General features: G+C 34.5%; 1 protein-coding gene across 3 annotated transcripts in view; it reads right to left on the bottom strand.

Moving 5' to 3' along the window:
• The window catches only part of EPHA3 (EPH receptor A3), a 358,475-nt gene that overhangs the window by 21,655 nt on the left and 315,064 nt on the right, over positions 1-21,756 (bottom strand). For 2 of the 3 annotated variants that reach the window (XM_009198517.4, XM_003893817.3), the window contains exons 14-15: positions 4,982-5,131; positions 4,002-4,195 (exon numbers count right to left, since the gene is read on the bottom strand). In XM_009198517.4, coding sequence (XP_009196781.1) covers positions 4,002-4,195; positions 4,982-5,131 — 344 coding nt within the window. Of the gene's footprint in view, positions 1-3,616; positions 4,196-4,981; positions 5,132-21,756 lie in introns of those variants that run through there. The other variant, XM_021933950.2, reaches the window with a different exon arrangement.

The raw sequence follows: 21,756 nt of genomic DNA, 5'->3' as shown, positions 1-21,756 counted from the left end.
CTGGTTAGGTGAATGGGTAGCTGCTGGTGTATGCAGTTAATTAAGCAGTGGAAGGATCAGGTCGGGGGAGAAAATTGATAAATTTTCAGAATATTGACTTTGTGTCTGTGTGTCCATTATTTGAGAAGTTTGGCTGTGAAGAGCGTTAGAGAAGTAGGGAAGTAGTTGGCAGAGATGTGGGGCCAGCAGGGGTAATACTGACAAGCAATATCTCCTAAATTTTCCAGATGAGAAAAAAAAATCACCTAAAGTTTTTATAAAGTTTCCAAACTCCATTCTCTTTTCCTGGAGATTCTTGGGATAGACCTGGATACTTGTATGTGTAACAGGATCCCCTGGTGATAAGAATAAGATAACGAGGAAGAATATAATAGAACATATGTTTGTGGCAATGATCCTACATAAAGAAAGAGCCTGGATATGTAGAAGAGAGAGAGGGAGACAGGGAGAGAGGGAGAGTAGAGGATTAGCCTCTGACAAATAGAGGGACACTTTCTTTTATAATTAGAGGAAAGAAGGACAATTTGGGTAGGTGCAGGTGCCAATACATTTCTGTTTTGCTGTGGGAAGTCCCCATCTAATGGCTTATTTTCTCAATAAAGCATTTGGCAGGGACATCACTAAAAATTAAAGAAGTGGGTCATTTTAATCAGTTATGAAAAGGATGAAATAATCATTGTCAAAAGGAGGAAAGCAAATTTTCTAAAGAGAAAAAACATTCTCGACATAGTTGCATATAGTAGTGTGAGGTTGTCAATAATAAATGCATTATGACAAAATCTAACCCATTGTGCATTTTGATGGTAATAAGTAAAAATATAAATGTAACTGCCAAAATGTTTATATGCTGTACATTAAGATGGTTGTCTTTTCATAGAAAATATTGATTTTTTTTCTAAAATCATATTTTATGACAAAATACATCAAACTTGTTCATGTATTAAAGAAAAATATGTAAGGAAAAAGCATTTGATATATTTCAATAAGAGTGGAAAAGTGAATTAATGAAAGTATGTTAAAATTTGGATGCTAGGACATAGCCTCACATATTATGATCTGATAGTAAGAGTACTTTTCTCTATGAAACTGGTATTAGATATCCTTACATTACATTATATTACATGAGTTCACTTTGAAAATGGTTTGAATGTTTTTATGATAGGTAAAGCCTTTTTTTTTTTTCCTGTGATTACTATCTACGCTGTAAAGATCAAAATAAATGGCTTCAGAGTACAAAATGAGGACCACATGGCCCAGGGAAGGACAGGTTTGTCATCCTGTTAGTTGTTAAACTGTCAGGTGAATTTCTAAGAGTCTACACAGTCTCTGTGAAGTTTGGGATGGAGATTTATCCTTATGGAATAAGTTACGGGTAGTTTTATTTAAGGACTTATTACTAGATTCAATCGTAGTGATTCCTAAGTGTTATTTTCAATAAATAATCTATGATTTTTATATACTGATATTAAGATCTTATTTATGATTCTCCTACTTAACTTTTTCAACTATTATGTAAAAACTGGGTAATGTGCACTCAATATAATCAACACAAAATGGGTAAACTGAAGACCTAATACTGTAAAGCTTCTAGAAGCAAACTCAGGAAGAAAGTTCTATGACACTGGTCTTAGCAACAATTTTGTAGAGATGACACCAAAATCATACGAACCAAAGCCAAATTAAACAAGGAGGATTATATCAAACTAAAAATTTTCTGCACAGTAAAGAAAACAAGAAAATGAAAGGCAATCCACAGAAGAAGAGAAAATGTTTACAATCAATATATCTCATAGATGGCTAATATCCAATGTATATAAGGAACTCATATAACTTGATAGCAAAAATAATAATACCCCTATTAAAAATGGGCAAAGGACCTGATTGACATTTTTTTCTGAGGAAGACAAATGGCCAACAGGTTTATGTAAAGGTGGTCAACATTGCTAATCATTAGAGAAATGAAAATCAAAATCACAATGATCTATCACTTCACACTTGTTACGATGGCTATTATCAAAAAGTCCAAAGATAACAACTGTTAGTGAAGATGTGGAGAAAGGGAACATTGGCAAGTAAGGAAATGTAAATTGGGACAGCCATATGGAAAAAAAATATGAAGGTTCCACAAAAAACTAAAAATAGAATCACCATATGATCCAGCAATCCCACTCTGGGTATATAGCCAAAGGAAATGAAGTCAGTATTTCAAAGAGATATCTATATTCCCATGTTCATTGCAGCATTGTTCTCAATAGCCAAGATATGGAATCAACATAGGTATCCACTGACAGAAGAACGGATAAAAAAAAGTTTATATGTTAAAATTTTGCTGTTTTATTCCCTGTGGATTTCAGGGGCATTGATTTTTGACATCTTAAAATATAGTATTAAATATGATTGAGTTTTTAACAAAAATATGATACTGAGGCATGGTTAATCAAACTTGTAATGTACTTACATATTCACTCACACACACACACACACACCCTGCTTGATCTTCAAACAGATAACTTCAGGCAGAAACCAAGGAATTTCCCATGCATTGAATGCCAGCTTTAGTCAGTAAGCTTTGTAGCAATGGAAACAACAGGGCAGGATAGTATTATTGAGACCTAAAACTGGCACAATTGAGAATCAATATTGAGAAGCAACTGGTTATGCAAAGAAGGCACAATAACCCACAAGTCATAATTCCTGATAAAACTCCATTGTACCAATCAAGATATTATTGAACTCACAAGTCCAAGCCATTGAGTAGGCATATCGCTAGAGGTCCCAAATACGTCTGAAATGCTTTTCTCTCTAGCTGTCAAGAGGAACGTTTTAAAAGTACAAAATATGTACTAACTTACGTGACAAATCAGAAAGAAAAATTAAAAGCCTGTAGAAGAATGCATTATCAAAATGTAAAAGAACTTTTTTTCATATGCGTGCAATGAGAATCAAAATTATTAAACAAGATATCTTTGCCTTTAATGACTCTGAGAGGCACTAAATACATTAATATTTATTTTCTTCTTATATGGCCTCTGACAAAATTAATCTCTTCTTCCTTCTTTCTTCCACTGTACTTTGTAGATACACTTTAATTTACATTCTTCTAAACACTGAGAGAACTCAGTGGTTCTTAACCTAGAGGAATATGCATAAAATTAAATAGACTTTGTGCATCCAGGATTACATTATAGCTGTAGAATATTAACATTTGTGGTGTTGTCCAGGGGCACTGGCTTTATCTTACTCTTAGTTTTATATTCAATGGTGTCTAGCAAAGTAATTGGTATGCAATATGGATTAAACAAACATTTGTTTAATTAACTGGGGAAAACTTGCATGTTGCTAGTCAGTGCAATATTTTGGATAATTTCTTTTTCATTATTTCAAATGAAAGATGAATCAGGACTGCTTTAGTCATGAAGGGTGAAAAGAAGTATGTGATCAGTATATTTATTTATTTTATTTATTTAGAGACAGAGTCTCACTCTGTTGACCAGGCTGGAGAGCAGTGGCATGATATCAGCTCACTGCAACATCTGCCTCCCAGGTTCACAGATTCTCCAGCCTCAGCCTCCCAAGTAGCTAGGATTACAGGTTCCTGCCACCACACCAGGGTAATTTTTGTGGTTTTAGTAGGAACGGCATTTCATTATGTTGCCAGGCTGGTCTCGAACTCCTGACCTCAAGTGATCCATCAAAGTGCTTGGATTACGGGCATGAGACATCGCACCCCACCAGTATTCCTATTTCCCAAAGACTTAAACAAGCCTGAAGGTAGAGTCAAGATACATGTTAAAACATATCTCAGAATTTCATCATTCCCATTAAGGAGCAGGAGAATTCATTCCAAAGATTAAAAAAGAAAGGGGAACTACATCTCTCTAATATTGTGGAACACAAGTTTCAAATAATGTATTTGTGGGGTGGGCCAAAAATATTAACATCTTGGAGATAGCAAACACAAATTTCAGAGTGAATGCAGGATACCAAATTGAATGTGTCACCTTGCTGCTGCACTGGTGATGATCTTCAGGCTGCCGGGATTCCGGATAAGCTTGTCCAGAATGCTCACTATCTGCTCAAACTTCGGTCTGTTGTTCCTGTCTTTCTGCCAGCAGTCCAGCATCAGCTGATACAAGGCAGCTGGGCAGTCCATGGGGGGTGGCAGTCGATAGCCCTCATCTACAGCTTTAATTACCTGTGTGAGAAGCAAAGTTTTCAGGAACCAGGAAGTGTCACTTACTTTACGTTTTCATGGACAGGGCTCACAAATATGGTTATTTTAAAGGTAAGTGGGAAAACTTCTCATTTTCAGTTGCCTAAAAGGATAACAACTGATCAAATAAATAAGAAATTATGTATGCCTAAAATATTACATAAAGGAAGATTGAAAGAACATAAATGTAGGAAAGGAGAGTATATAAAGATCCTTTGCAGGTTAAAATAAAAAGAAATGTTAAATGATAGAGGAAATTTAGTGTTATAAAGAAATTATTATTTAGTTATATAGTTCTCTATGAAAAACATATATGAATGAACATGGACAAAATTAGTATACAGGTTTTAGTTATACCACAGGTCAAATGGTCCCTTTCAAATCATAGTAATTTTTTTTTTGTAAAATCCTAAATGCTGTAAAATTAAGTAACTATTAGTTCATTAGTACTTTTCAATGGTGTAAAGCAGTGACTTTCAAACTTCAACATGTATTAGAATCTAGAGGTTATCTTACAGGTCACTTATTTCATTACATTTTCACTACAAATGTTTCTTTCGTCTTTTTTCTAAACCCTTGCTTGAGGGAAATATGTAAATCTGTAAGAATAGTTAATATCCTTGTGAGACTTGGAAACAGTTTCATTGCTGCTAAATATTTTATTTCAGTGTTACAAACCAGCAGTCACCCGGTTTCATTATGTTCCACTTCCTTGCACAGCTTGATCTTTTCATCTGAACTCATAACTCATAGACCACAAATACTTACATCCTGATTGGACATCTCCCAGTATGGTCTCTCTCCATAAGACATCACCTCCCAGAGAACAATCCCGTAACTCCACACATCGCTGGCTGACGTGAACTTGCGGTAGGCTATAGCTTCTGGTGATGTCCACCTGATTGGGATCTTCCCTCCCTTTGAATATAAAATCATGTCTACATAAATGAGCAATGCATAGAACATATAATATACATAACATAGTCTGAAACCTGACAGAATTTCTCATAGTATTTCTGTTCTGAAATGGAATATGCATTTCTGTTAAACATTCTGATGTTATTCTATTTTAATACCAACCAGAAGTAGCATACCATTTACAGCAAATTTTACTTCCAAATAATTTGGAAGGATTTTGAAATTATATATAAAAAAGAAAATTGCTTAAATATTGACATTTTATATCAACTGTAGCATGTAAATTAATCATCTGCAACAAAACAACCTGAAGTAGATATGATACGACATGTATTAGAATTAAAAGAGGTATCACAAATCAACCTTCATTGATTTAACCCAGATTTATGCTTGACCAAGCAATCGAAGTTCAGCATGTGAATAAGTCCATATTTGTAAAGAACTTAGGCCACTCCCTGGCACATAAGTACTTACAGGTGTTTGTTACCTAAATAAACTAAAAATAAAATATTTTTTAAAACTCTCTTCAATATAATAATCATCTTGATTAATTTACTGCATGCTTCATTTCATCATTAATCATTGAAGTGTCTTCTGGATAGTAGGCAAGTACCATATAAATTAGACATAATAATTACATTACCAGAATGTATAATTTAGAGGAGAATAATATTGCTTTTATGAGTTATGGGAGACATAAAAGTGTAATGTCTACGGAATTTGCTCTTAGTTCAATAAATACATTTAATAAAGATGTACGGATTGTCAACCATATAGGAAGTATTATGCTAGTTATTTTGGGTGAAACAATTATAAATAACATAGTGGCTCTTTTGTTTGGAAAGTGTCAGGCAAACAGGAGTAATAATGAGTTACTGCAAAAAACTAAATACAGAATGAAATAGGTATCTAGCACACTGCTTTTCAAACTTTATAATGCATATAAATCATATACAGCTTACTCCCAGCAAAATGAAAATTTGGATTCAGGAGGTTGAGTGTGTAGTCAGTGTCTGCATTTCAAACTCCATGTGATGCTGGTCCATGGACCTTACCCTGATTAGTAAGACAGTAGTAAAATCCACTGTGGATGTGGAACGAGGAGCCAAGATTCTCACTAGAGAAACTGAGGAGGTCACTTATGAATTAAGTGACCTCAATTTCAAGTGGAGTCACTTGAAAGATGAGTACAATATTTGATATAAGAAAAAAGGGATGGATATTTCAAAGAACTCACATCATCAAAATCTTAAGCCATGTTCATCAAAATATGACCGATTTCTATTGGGCCTCATAGCACACCACTGGATTTGAAGTGATGCTCAAGGGGGCAATACAGTGCTTTACACAAATGGATTAGCAACTTAGGAGACAAGTTTCTAAGCCTTGTTATGCCGGAATGTGAGCCTCATCTGTTACCGAGAATGTAATAGTCCTGATTCATAGCATTGTTGTGGGACTAAACGACAGATTGCAGTAAAATCTTTAGGCTTCTTCCTAGGACATAGTAAGGACTCAATAAATGTTAGCTCAATACTCTCATATTCTGAGCCAATGGCATAAATCAAAGCACAGAGGAGAAAACTCTATGTTCTAGAAAAACAGCTTCCGGTGTGAAGAAATATAATGGAAGAGGAAGCTAAAATGTCCAATTTTTATTTAATCACAGATACACTTGGGAAATTTTATCCTGGCTAGGAGAGTGCTAAGATGGGAACTAACTCAGTAAAACCGAGCACTTCTCCTTGCTGTTTTGGCACAAGTGAGCTACTCAGGGAGAGTACTGCCAGAAGCTCTTTGAAAAGGTAGAGCTTACACAGTCATGAAGAATGCATGAAACTGCGCAGAGAATTGAGGAAATGGAAAAGCACCAACAGCAGGAAGAATAAGCATGCAAAGACGCACAGTGAACACAACCGTCCTAAGAAGCTACCAGGTGAAGAATAGTTGACAGTTTCTATTGATGAAGTAAAACAAATCAAATTGGAGAGACCGGAGCCAGAGAAAAGACAGCCTTGGACGTTAGGGAGATAAACTACAGTGTGCGAAGTGCACTAAAACCCCCAAAGCACTCATCCACATATGCCTAGACCAAGTTTATGTTTTCATAATTCAAAATTTCAAATACTACTCCCTGATATTGACAAAAGCGGACTTATACATGTAGCATTGAACAAAATCTACTCAGGACACCAAATGGAATCACTAGGCCTACTTTCTCCTTCTTAAGAACTCAGAGAATTAACAAAAGTCAAACAAAGTTGTATTCATAGGACAAGGGAGATACAATATCCTAAAAACCTCAATTAAATATCTTATCTCTGTTATAGACACTTGTCATTTTCCTAACCGCCTTTGCTACTTCTCTTTTTCCAGAACCAAATTAAGTATATAAGTATGTTTTCAGTATTACTGAAAGGATACTTTGAGTATTACTGAAAGTATATAAGTATACTTATACTGAAAGGATCGTTTCAGTATACTTTCAGTAATACTGAAAGTGTAAAGTGTACTTAAATGGCACTAAAAAGAGAAAAAAAAAAAAGGAAAAAAAGGCCCTTTCTATGCTGAAAACTTTGTACCTATTTAGAAAATATTAGGCCCAGATATTTGTTGCCTTACCGAGGTCTCTAGTTGAAACTAAAATAGAGTCATAAGAAAAAAAAACAATAGGTTGCTGACAGCCATGAAAGAGAAGTGTATTTATTTGGTTTAATTCAGTCAGGGTTAAAAAGAAACACAGAAGAGTTGTTTCATTTTAAGTGTTTCTTCACCATTTTCCAGAGACAAGAGCGTTGAGATTAATAGAATTTCTTAAAATAGCGATATACTGAAAGGTGATCTTTTTTAGGAAGAACAGAGCCATGTTTCTGTTTAAACTTGGAAGGAGAATCCTCTTTTGCGCTGTTCTAAATGCAGACACAATAATGTTGGAGAGGTAACTGCTGTGTCGCATGATCATATCTTCAAGGAAAGCTTCACTCACCTGAATCTCTTAACTTGCCTGGGACTTGTACAGTATGTTCTCTAATGCAGTACATGGTTATAGATTCAACCAAATTATTTCCAGAATATTTTCCAACTAGATATGGTCTATTTGCTTACACCTGTGTAAATCTTATTAAAATGTTTAAAACTTACACAAAGAGATATATGTTTGGAAAAATGTATAGTGAATTATCTTAATAAGAAAAACTTAAATTTTCAATTCTGCTCTTCCGGTTGTGTTTTGTAATTGTTGTAGCCTGCACGCACGCACGCACACACACACACACACATTACTGTTAGAATGACAACTTTAAACCTTTCAATGTAGCATACTTGCTGATCAGGTGACCTATACACTATCTTTAACTTTGCACTAATTTTTAACAAAATATTCTGGCTCTTAGCTCACTGTGGTACCTTGGAAAAGTATCATGGCCACATTGTGCAGTAGATACCTGTGAAATGACAAAGGCCTCTTGCTACAAGATTTGCTAGCTTTGGAAATGTAGATATGGTCTTTTTACTTGTGTCATTCAGGTTTTTGATTTACACTTTCCTTTTCCTTTTTGTCTCTTAACTGTATCAAGGGTTCAGTTGCTGCCCTTATGGGAAAGCATGAGGAAGTGAGGCAATCTAATTTATTTTTCATTTGAGTTTGGACATGTTATTACAAACACACAAAAAGTAAGTGGCATTCAATCAGTTCAACAATGAAACTAGGGTGCAGTGCTTTAAATGTTTCCTTAATTTATCCAGATACTGCTATTGATCAATTGGTGTACCAGTTCTTTTCCTCGCTGTCCAGATTCCATCCCAGGTCACAGTTAATTGAGCTTATGTACTTAGAAGTAAACAAATTTATTTTTATTTTTAATGGAAAACTCTTAATTTATATTTTTATGTATGACATCCAAACAATTCATTCTAAAACAAGAGCTGGGACTAATTTAAACTCTTTATTTAGAAGAAAATGTGAATGAGTGTTGTTTCCTTGCCCATTGTTACTGCTGAAGTTCATAGACAGTTAGGTCTGGAGTGCAGTGGTGCCGTGCATTATCGGCTCACTGCAACCTCCCCCTCTCAGACTCAAGCAATTCTTGTGCCTCAGCCTCCTTAGTGTCTGGGATTAGAGGTGTGCGCCACCAAGCCTGGCTAAATTTCGTACTTTTAGTAGAGACAAGGTTTTGCCATGTTGGCCAGGCTGGTCTCTAACTCCTGGCCTCAAGTGCTCCACACGCCTCCACCTACCAAAGTGCTGGGGTTACAGGTGTGAGCCATCGCACCTGGCCAACAGTTAGCTATTTAGCCCATAATTTATTCAATATTCATGAAACATTTGGCCTTCTCATTAGAGAATTTTCATTATCTGCTAATACATAGCTTATTAGACTTATTAGTTTAACTCCAATAATGAAATAATCACAGATTCAAGACTCTTATCTCTTTTCTAGCTAACCATATTGCAAATGACACCATCCATCATTGAGGGAATTAGGAAGAGAATAAAGATGATTAAGAATTATATATTATTATTTAGAAAATTTTGTCATTTGTCATGAATTTATCATATATATAAAGCAACTAAAAAAGTGTCTGCTTCTTAATAGCGTGTTCAATAAATGTTATGCCGGTTCCTTCCTTTCAGTTCCCTTTAATTGATACATTTATTGTTGATGTAACAAATTTATTAAATGACACTACTAGGGAAAGCTCACTGTTAGCTACAAAACAATTCAAATTTAGCAATTAATACTAAATCAGATAAAAAGAAAGTGTTAAAACTTCTCTTATTCTAGGGCAAGCAAATAATATCAAGTTGCTCTGGCTTTAAAAATAAAAGAATAATAAACCAACATGGTACACATTTAATTTGAAGTAAAAAAAAAATCAAACTACAGGTGAAATTTCAAATCAGCAAAATGATTACGGAATTTAAGAAAAGGTAGATGCATCCATTCTCATAAACTCTTTAAATTCTTCATGGTAGTTTCAAACTCTTTGTGTTCAACACTAGTAAAAGTAGTAGTAGTAGTGCCTGTCATATCAACTGCAACAAATAAAAATACTAAACCCAAACTATAATTTGAAATCATAAGCTTATGAAAAACTGAATAGATTACAAAGCTGAAGATAAAGAGTATTAACTCACATGAACTTGTGCTCTCCATAAACAATACACGTTCACTACAGAGAGCAATTTTCTTTTTTAGGTGTTATCTTGGCAGATGTGCAGTTTAGGCATTCAATAGATGCTCAGTGATCTTAATTGAATTCCCCCTGTATATATGCTATCTTCCCAAAGACATGGTCTTTCTTCTTGGGAGGCTTTTTTTTTTTTTTTTTTCTGCTTTCTGTAACTGGTAAAGTTCTTATCTGAACATCTTGGTCAAACGTAAACTCTTTGGGTGAACATTTGGGCGTCTTCCAGCAAGAGTTGGTCACTCCATCTTCTGTGATCCTTCTACTGCTTTACTATCCTGCTGATCTGGGATGTCTAGAGGAATAACCACCTGCCCCGCTTCACCACTGCATTCCCCAGTTTAAAATGTGTCTTATTTTCTACCTCTGCTGTTTACAACACTTTATTGCTTGCAAAAGAGCATGCTGTTCTGTCAAGTGAGAATATGATTTATAATTTTGTGGACTTAGCAAAGTAGATTTTACTAAAGATTTCTGATCATTTTGAGCATTTTAAATGTGCAGTTCATTTTCAGTTGATAATGAGTTTAGTCTAATTTTTCATAATGTATGTGAATGTGAATGAGCCAATATAAGCATAATAGTTTATTTTATTAAATCTTGCTGCTTTCTAATGTCCTCTTTTTTCTTATGCTACTATTTAATAGTGTTGTTACATCAATACATTTGAAAAACTTCACAATGATAGTTAATATAAGATTCACTGAGCATCAACTTTTTTAGGGTATCTGTAGAATTATGAAAATATGTCACAAGATGTTGTATGGATTTTATGTTTTAGAGTTTGTAGAATGCTATAAAGATTTTCATTTGACTCCATAAACAATACACATTCTACGTCGACTGCTTCAATATTAATGTTGTAGGTACTTTATCAACCTAAAACTATAATTAATTAAAGAATAATTTTAGTTTACACACATGGACATTACCCCTTTGTAGAACGAGGCTAAGTAAACTGTGAAAACATTTAAAAAATTACACAAGGGTAAGACTTACATACTGACTAAAATATCCGATATATTTGTCTTCTAGAGGTATACATTTATGTATGATTTTACTCCATGATGTCTTGATAAAATGAAAATAGAACATCAAAACTAGAGTGGCTATGTTTCAAATTTAGAGCCTAGGGTGGAGGGTGGTAAGTAACTTCAAGTGTTTAATTGAAACCAAATGAAAATAAAATTGTAACAGGCACACAAGACTTATGATTTGTTGCATTATGTTTGTGATAGCTTGAAGTTCCACATTCTAGGAGGCCTGATAACAGATGGCTAGTCTGTTGCATATTTGTTCACAAATGGTAATGCAGTCTATATTGTCCCATGCAACTTGCAGTCTAATATGAACAGGAAGAAATAGAAAGTACCTGAGAGAAACATTTGATCCCCACTCCCATTTTTAGCACATGATGGGAAGCTTGTAGGGCAAGGTTTCTTTAAAAGGGCACTGTTGACCTTTCACCCCAGATCATCCTTTGCTATGACGGCTGTCCTGTGCATTGTAGGATATCTAGCAGCACTTCCACTGCTGTCGTCTAGATTACATTAGCATCTTCCCAGTTGTGACAGCCAAAAATGCCTCAAGACAATACCAAGTATCTTCTGGGGAACAAAATCATCCCCATTTGAGAACTACTGCTTTAAATGTTGTACAATCAGAAAGGGAAAGGAAACCACATGAGGTCTACAAATTATCTGGGATTTTATATAGACTAAGTGAAATCAACTTTCTAGGGATATTGTATAGCCCTGTCATAAGCTATACCTTTACTAATAGAAGAGTAGGGGTCAAGCTCACCAGAGCCAATCTTCTAATGCTTGGATTTTGATGGTGTAATAATATCCCTTCTGAATTTTTTGTTTTATTTTATTTTCTCCTTTCTTCTTTTTTCCTATCTTCCTTCCTTTTCTTTTTCTTTTTTAGGATAACTTCCTGTTAATTTAAGTTTTGCTAGTAAAGCTTAAAGTCACTTTATAAATTAAGCATCTTTTTTTTATTAAATGGAGGTATCAATAAACAAGCATTTTAGTAAGATACTAAAATATCTGATATATTTGTCTTCTAGAGGTATACATTTGCTCCAAGAGCAAACACTGTCTACAGCTACAAAAACGTAAATATTATTGGCATAGAGAGACACTGAATAAGAGTCCTTGAGGGCCCAATTTGGTTCTGAAATATAGTTAAAAGAAGAAGCTGGGGCAATAAATTTTAATTGAGTCACACTTTACAATAAGACTTGCTGCATTTAAGCTGAGGAGTTGTAGTTCTGAGACTATCAAACTAAAATAAATTGAATATATAGGAGTCTAAGTTTCCTACAAGTAATTCATCACAGAGCTTATGCATATTTCTGTTCTTGATTGTGACCACAAAAATTCTTCTTCCCTTTTCACCTCCCACCTCAACAAATTCAAGCTCATATTGCATGAGCACTATTTTTTTCTGGTTTAGAAATTGCTTTCCCAGCTTATATATGTGAAGGACATTTTAAAAATGTAGATGCTTTAGAAGGATGTGCCACATTAGGCATTCAGAATATTATAAAAGCACAGCTAGTTACTATAAAAATTATTTATGAAGATGTGTTTTTTGACCATATTTAAACATTTAAAATGAGGCATTTACTTTTACTGGTCTCTATATCCACATGTAAGTTCCCAAGATATATTTATGTATTTCAGAAAAGCTTCCAATTGCTTGGAGCAAGCCCAGAATCACAGCATATGGAGTGTATCTAAAACCTCAGTTTCAGAAAGACCTCCAATTCAAACTTAACAGAATCAGAAGGTAATGTTTGCTCCTTATATCTCCAATACCAAACCTTCAGCCAGTTCCTCCACGTGCTGACTTCTCATCTATGTATAGCTAAGTAACTGGAGGTACAGGGTAAGTTTAGTCATTTGCTCCATGTGGATTCCGAAGTTTAATAAGAATCAGGAGTCTTGGTTTCTGGGCTCAGCTTTGACCCTCCTATTTAATTTTAGTCAAGTTTCTTAACCTCTGCACAGCTGTCTTGTCATTCAAAAACAGGGTCATGGACTATATAAAATTTGACTTTACGTTCAGTTTTATCTTACTGCTTAACAGCTTTACTGACTTATGAACCGTAGCTCTTTCAACTTTCTATCTTAAACCTACACGAATATCAAGGATGCTGACATTTTCAGTGTTAATTATTTTGGACTCTTAAAGAAAGACTAACTTTGGACTGAATTGCATATCCACACGGTGTCACCTTGATTTATGTTTCTAGAATTCTACAGAAAAGTTAAAGGAGTGGAATAAAGTGCTACAGGTAAAGATGCTGGGGATTCTCTGGACAAATGCATTACATAATTGCTAAACTCCACTGCAGGATTAGTTGAGAGTCTAAAACCTTGTCCACTTTGCCTAGAAACAGCAGTTAGATGAGGAATCACACAGTAACTCTCTTCTTGAAAGGTTCTGCAATTCAGTTCCCTAAGCTCAATGAATTTAGACAGTTCAACGAGACATGTGACTAAAAGCCGGAATTTTTCAGGAGCTTAACTGAAATGGGTTAGGGGGCTTCAAGTTCTGATTTCTAAAGAAAAGGAGTATAATTGTTGAAATCTCTGGATATTGAGGCGTAATATCACATAGCTACCAAATGTTTCTCTAATTATATGTACAAATCTCTGCCTGCTGATTTAGGAAAGGTTTACTGGTTATAGTTCACATTTCCTGTTTTTGAGTTTTGTCAGGTCATACTTAGAGTGACAAAGGACTTTGGAGAGTTTATCTGAGTAAACCCAAGTAATTGAGTATTTAACCTGGAGAGAAATATTAGCATCTCAGGTTAAAAGTGGAACTATAGAGATAAATTATTTGGCTAAAAGATTTAGCATCTATCTATTGTCAGGGACTAAAATTCATTCACTGAAGACAACAAGGTGAAGGGTGATCCAAGAAGGCTCCCAAGGGAAGCATCTAGTCTTATCCCCAGTAGTTCAAATCTCAGAGCCACTGAGAGAATAGTTTCAGCAGATGTTGATTGCCACAAGAGATCAGAGATAAACGATCCTTTAGGTAGCAAAACCTCATTCTTTGAACTTTTCAGATCTTTCAACATCATGTGAAATGATTAAGCATTTCTTGAAATACAGGAAAATCTCCGTGTTCCAAGTTATTCTATGGCTATCCAGGAAATAAAACAAAAACTCATAATGTTTATGTTACTTTCAGATTCTCATAAAACAGTGTAAAAACTAAGTAATCTGATGTATGATATCTATCTTCAACAAAAATAATGCAAACATTGGGGTATAAGTCCATATATATATATATATATATATATATCCATATATACACACACACATATATATATCCTAATATGAATCTGGCTTTTTTAAAAGTTCGATGAGGTTTTAAATGTCCAATTTTGTATTTTTTGTATATATTCAATCTCTAATTTTTAAAATCTCTAATTTTTTTTTTTTTTTTTTGAAATGGAGTCTCGCTCTGTCGTCCAGGCTGGAGTGCAGTGGCCAGATCTCAGCTCACTGCAAGCTCTGCCTTCCGAGTTTACGCCATTCTCCTGGCTCAGTCTCCCTAGTAGCTGGGACTACAGGCAGCCACCACCTTGCCTGGCTAGTTTTTTGTATTTTTTAGTAGAGACGGGGTTTCACTGTGTTAGCCAGGATGGTCTCGATCTCCTGACCTCGTGGTCTGCCCGTCTCGGCCTCCCAAAGTGCTGGGATTACAGGCTTGAGCCACTGCGTCCAACTTAAAATCTCTAATTTTTAAAAAAGTTATAGTAATTCATTTCAAAGTCTGAACTTGTAGCACTCTGAACACAATTTTTTGAAGAAGCAATGGTAAATTAGTAGAAATGTAGCAGGGGATACTGACAATTGGCAATTAAAATGATAGGAATAATGTTAAATTCATTCTAATGATTGTTTTGAAATAAGGCCTCACTCTGTTGGCCCAGCCTAAAGTGCAATGGCGTAATCAAGGCTCACTGCAGCCCTGACCTCCTGGACTCAAGTGATCCTCCCACATCGGCCTCCTGAGTAGCTGGGACTAGAGGCATGCATCACCAATAGGAAATGAGGACTAGTCGCCATTAGCTTGACATTTAGTCTGAGCTAAACTGTTAATCTAATGACTTAAACTGTCTTCCTGCAAGGTGCGCCTCTTGGAATCAGGGCAATTATTAAAATTATTTTATTCAATTGAAAATTAGTGAAAGCAAAATTAATGTTTCTTTAGCCTCAATATTTGCTCCTTCATTCAAACCCATTTTCTGCTCTAGTGTCATTTTACCAGACCATTTCTCTGACCATCCTATATAAAATTGCATTCTCCATAGACTGTCTGCATTCTTCATTTTACTTTCCTGCCTTTACTTGTGTGCTCCTGTGTTCCACTTCACAATTATAGTTTTAATTTTTCACCACATAAACTGGATAGTTGTTTCTTACATGTTCAAATGTTCATGCTACTCATCTCTCTGAAATAGTTGGGTAGAAAGTACTAGACTTTTCATTAAGTTTTGATTCAACATTAATCACTGAAATCACTGAACCTTTGAGAGTTTTCTAGTTATTGAGTAAATGGTATTTTCTGATGCTACATGCAGGCATATTCATTTTGATCATAAGACGGGAGGCAATAAATTCATCATTGACTTTTTTTGTTCACAGCTTAAAATACTTTTACTATATGAAGGACACAAATTAGACATTTTGTTATTACCTTTTTCATGTAGGTATAAATGACATGTGACATATATTACTTATCAAATTAATATGTGTCTTTTGCATTATACCAATTTTGATATGCATAGATTTTTAGTTCTTGAAAATGTTACAGAACAAAGCCTCCTGTTTTCTGTTATTTATGTTCTTAGATTGGAGTTATCAGAAAGGAAATATTTAACCTCTTAGCTTTTAACCACTTGCTTGGCCACTTTTCTTTTTTTGTCTTATCCTTAAAATGAAATCAAATAAAACAAAGTTGTACTAGAATATATCTGATATCGATGTGGCAGAGTCGCAGATCTAAAAAGTGAAATAAATCATTACGTAAAAGAAAACGTTCTAACAAAATCCAGTTAGTATGTACTAAGTAGGCAACTTCAGAATAGAAATGAAAAAGAAAACAAATCTAATAATGGATAATATAGCCAAGGATAACTCAATTTGTTTTCTCAAATTTTCCAACTCAGTTTATGTGGTAATTATGCTCCCAAAATGAACTTAAGGACATAGGAAGAATTGAAGTGACGGATTACACAGCATCTAAATAAGATAAAAGTCTGTATTTTCAGTAACTTGATCCTATATAAAACAGAAAATTAATCACTATCATTTTGGAATTTAGGATGCCATGTATTTCAACATATGAATATAGAAATGTTCATCTATATAGATGCATGAATGCATATATACAAAAATACTAACCAGTTAAAAATAAAATTTCATAAGAGCACAGATTGAAAAATCATTCAGGGGCAAACTGTTCTACAACAGTGTCATGATTCTGTTAGAATGAAGTAAAGTAAATTAGTAGACCCAGGGCAAAAATACAACAAACATGTTATAATTATACTTTCAAAGTCACATGATGAGAAACCAAAGGAAAGGAATTCGTTTTTCTGTGTTTTTTTTTTTTTTTCCAGACACAAAACTTCTTTGATGATTTAAATTTGTGGATCTAAATGCTCTAATCATATCCATCCCAATGAAGTCCATGGACTTTCAAGATGATTTGGCAGCTTTGGTGTGCAGCTGCAGTTCTGCTTTCAAGGCTACTTCTTTAAAATACATTATAGCACATAAAACTATGCCATAATGTAGATTTACATCGGTGAATAATGACAAAAATATTCATTTAGTTATTAAGGGGCTTTCGTCCCTGTAAAGTATCTGTAACAGTGGCTTTCAATGTGTCATCCAAGCATCTATGCGGATTCCCAAGAGCATTTTAGGGGTCCACAAGATAGAAACTATTTTCATAATAATACTGAAACTTCACAGCCTTATTCATTCTGAACATCCCATGAGTGTACAGTGGAGTTTTACAGGCATTATAGGATGCATAATAATATTGTATAATGGAAAATATCAATATTTGCAATTTCTGCATAACATAGTAGTGAGAAATGAGAAGAAATAACAAGAAGTGAGTATTGGGGGAAAAAGAAATCTGATTCCCTACACAATATCCTTATGTAAAAGGAAAAACAAACATAAAAGTGTATAGTACTATCTTAGCTGACCCTTTCATATCAGGCACGCTACTGAGAACATAAGGAAGGAAAGCTTGTGATACACTTAAAGAAACACAGTGTGAGAAAATATCTGAGTGTCTGATAAATTAAGTTTTGAGCTTAGGTGTTCCCTCAACTCCTCAAATACTCTTCAAAGTTTAAGAAGTTTGAAATACATAAATAGATTATATAATTTCTATACACTCCTCTATTCTGCCTCTCACGGAGATGTTTTAAAATGAGAGCGGCAGACATTCCATGCTCTATTCTTTTCTACTGACATTGATTGAAATGCCCCTCATAATTCTTCAGTGCAACTACACTCTACCTACAGGCAATAGCTTTCAGAGGATCAACCAGGAAAGGGTCACTGCACTGAGGCACCAAATCTTAATCTCCAAATTGTAGAAACTTCAGACACTAGATGAACTGTGTTAAATGTTATTAATGTGACTGACTTTTTAATGCAGATTAACCAGGATTTGTTATCTAAAAGGAATGCCTCAGCAAATTGTTTTGAATGGTGAACTTGTTTTTCTGAAATAACAATAATCAGAGCACACTAAATCAAATAAACAAGACAGATGTCTAAGCTGGGTTTACTGCTTTGGGTTAACAAACAAACAGAAAATATATGCACAAAAATATAATCTTTTTTTTCTTTTTCTTTTCTTCATTTTAAATTTATTATTATTTATTTATTTTTTGAAAAAGGGTCCTGCTCCATCATCAGGCTTTAGCTCATTGCAGCTTCAACCTCCTGGACTCAAGTGATCTTTTCACCTCTGTCTCCTGAGTAGTTGGGACCACAGGTGAGTGTCTCCATGCCTGATGAATTTATGTTTTTATTTTTATTTATTTATTATCATTATTCAGATGGATTCTCACTCTGTCCCCCAGGCTAGAGTGCAATGGCACAATCTAGGTTCACTGCAACCTCCACCTCCCAGATTCAAGCAATTCTCATGCCTCAGCCTCCCAAGTAGCTGGGATTACAGGCGCATGCCACCACACCCAGCTAATTTTTGTATTTTTAGTAGACACGGGGTTTCACCATGTTGGTCAGGCTGGTCTCGACCTTCTGACCTCAGGTGATCCACCTGCTTTGGCCTCCCAAACTGCTGGGATTACAGGCATGAGCCACTGCACCCGGCCTATATTATTTTAATATATATAAACACATATATATAGTATTTATATATAATATATTTTTATATAAATATATAATACATAAATGTAGACATATATATAAATACTATATATATATATATATATATATATTTACAGAGATGAAGTCTTGCTATGTTGCCCAGGCTGGTCTCAAACTCCTGAGCTTAAGAGGTCCTCCTGCCTCGGCCTCTCAAAGTGTCAAGATTATAGGTGTGAGCCACCCCATTCTGCTTATCGAGATGAGATTTTATCTCAGTCAAGCCTATATCCCAAAATACTACTTGCTTAAAATTTTTTAATTAATGGCATCAGCCATAATTTAGCTTTAAATATAATTCCAAAAGAGAAATTCCCAAAACATTCTGTGCAATATCAGCATTCCTGGAGTAAGTATAGATTTATTTCCAAAAGGAAAACTTAGAATGCTGCCTCATTTAGCTGTTTGGTGTATTTGTTTTTTTTTAAAAAAATGAAGTCCTATTACTTTATAACCATACCTCATATTTAGAGTAAACTATAAACTTATTGAACTAAATAAGACCTATTATGGGAGATGAAATCAACGATGTCTAAATTACTCTAGAAATGCACGTGCAAATTACAGCTTCTCGGAAGAAAGCCAGGACTCCCATTGATCATTTGAGAGAGTTCCAAGAAAATACAAGGATGAACACTGAAGAACTCGAAACTGCTATTTATTGGTAGTGAATGAGCCTATTTGTTCAGTGTGTTTTTAAGAATCTTCAGAGACTGAAACAGAAATGCAAAGAGCCTGTTGCACTTTTATTTCAGAAACGTTAAAGAGCAATTTCCATACCACACCTTTCTTCTAACACAAAGAGGTCCTGACAAAGCAACAATCAGTGTAACTGAAACATTTAGAGTTAACCCACTGTGTTCTCCATAGTATGAATCATCTAAAGTTGGACAAATATTTCCAGTTTCTGCCGGAGAAACTATTCTTTCGAGTATCCTGGCAATCAAGCCTACTTATGGGGACAGAGATGCTCTCATGTAATAATTTAAAATGGGGCCGGGCACAGTGGCTCACACCTGTAATCCCAGCACTGTGAGAGGCTGAGGCAGGTGGGTCACCTGAGATCAGAAGTTTGAGACTAGCCTGGACAACATGGAATAACCCCGTCTCTACCCAAAATACAAAAATCAGCCAGGTGTGGTGGCAAGACTCTGTTATCCAAATAACTTGTGAGGCTGAGGCATGACAATTGCTTGAATCTGGGAGGTGGAGGTTGCAGTGAACCGAGATTGCATCACTGCACTCCAGTCTGGGAGAAACAGTGAGGCTTCATCTCAAAAAAATTAATTAGTTAATTAATTAATAATTTAATATGGCATAGAAATTAGAACCTGACTGAATAACCAGAAATTTAACATTTCAAATAAAGTGTTTTATCAAATAGTTTTTATTTATCCTCAAGGTATTTTTCTTGTATAATAAGATTGTTGTAACAAGGACAATGTAAGTAAGCGTGACACTTTTCATGGACTGTTAGAAGTACTTATGTCATGACAGGGTAAGACGGATAGCCTTAGAAAAAGAGCAGAAGTGAGTAGAATGAAATACACTCCTTAAGACAATAAGTATCCCTTGTAGCATATAGTGTCTACTGAACTGATAGTTCAGTGATTAAAATGATGCTTTGTTGCAGATACATTGGCTATTTTTTCTGGTGATCAGAGAAGGAGAACTCAAAAGCACTGTTGAGGTATTTATCCCGTGTTTTGCAATTTCATCAAGTGTTCAGAGCTATATAATTGTAATCACTTGTAAATTTAATTCAACTAGCTACAAGATACAAAATTTCTCTTAATTTGTCATGCTCTTATCCATTTGAATTGTGTTTGTAAGAACAACATTTTTGTGTAGGACACATTTTAAGTGTCTAAGGGCTTTTTAAAAAATACTCAGATTTTTAAAAAAAATATTTAGATTCATGAACAAAGTAAATTCACTATGAGGTATATTTGAAAATTGGAAAAATAAAAAGGGTTTATTATTAAAAGCCATTGGGAGAGTCCTAGCTCCTATATCAATGCATCTAGATATATCCCAACAGCATTGTGCCATTGTCATTCAGTGGTTCTATTATTGTGGCTTTACTTGCGGAAGAAATGCTACCTGGCATATTAGGTTCTTTATTATATATAGCATGATATGCATGCCATGTGACAATTTTGATTATTGGAGTTCTCGAGTGATTCGCAAATAGGATGAGCTTTTTTTTTTAAAATCAGGAATAAACTTTTAAAATTAGATAATAAGAAAATAGCAGAAGACTACTATCTTTGGAACCACCCAATCACTTGGCTGACGAGAATATGGAGAAAGATACTGCCATTAGGAGAGAAAATTGATAACTATAGCAAAGACAATTGGGCAATACATATGCCAAAAACTCTCACATATTTGTACACATTTTGATCCTGTAATGTTAATTCTATAGAAGTATCCCAAAGAGGTAATCATGGACAGACATGAAATAGATATCATGACATCAAAATATCATTCATAATATGAAAATATTGTAATTCGGCCCAATTACTAGCGCTTTATTTAATTAAAGTATGTGCATGAATATAGTATTAGACATTATGAAATACTGTAAAAATATTTAATCATCTGGAAAATTACGTATTTTATTTTTTTAAGTTAAAACAAGGCAGATAAAATGGCATTGATTTACACATAAAGTGCTGAATTTATTGGTATGTTGAAATCATTTTCTATATCAGTATATACAGTATAATCCCATTTTTGTAACTTTATGCCAAAAGAGGAGTTATTTATTTGTGAAAATTTATTTAAAAAATTGAAAGTATAAATTTAAAATGCTAATAATTATGTTTGTGTAGTATTAATAGTAATGCTTATTAGACATTTACTTGTTGTTTATATTTTCTAAATTTCTATCACGGAAAGAATTTTCTTTAAAGAAAAACTTAAAAATTAGCTGGGGCCGGTGACCCATGCCTGTAATCCCAGCTACTCAGCAGGCTGAGGAGG

This window comes from Papio anubis, chromosome 2 (genome assembly GCF_008728515.1).
Source record: "Papio anubis isolate 15944 chromosome 2, Panubis1.0, whole genome shotgun sequence".
Classification (NCBI taxonomy): Eukaryota; Metazoa; Chordata; class Mammalia; order Primates; family Cercopithecidae; genus Papio; species Papio anubis.
The sequence above is the reverse complement of the archived record's forward strand: the minus strand, read 5'-3'. Positions and strand labels throughout refer to the sequence as shown.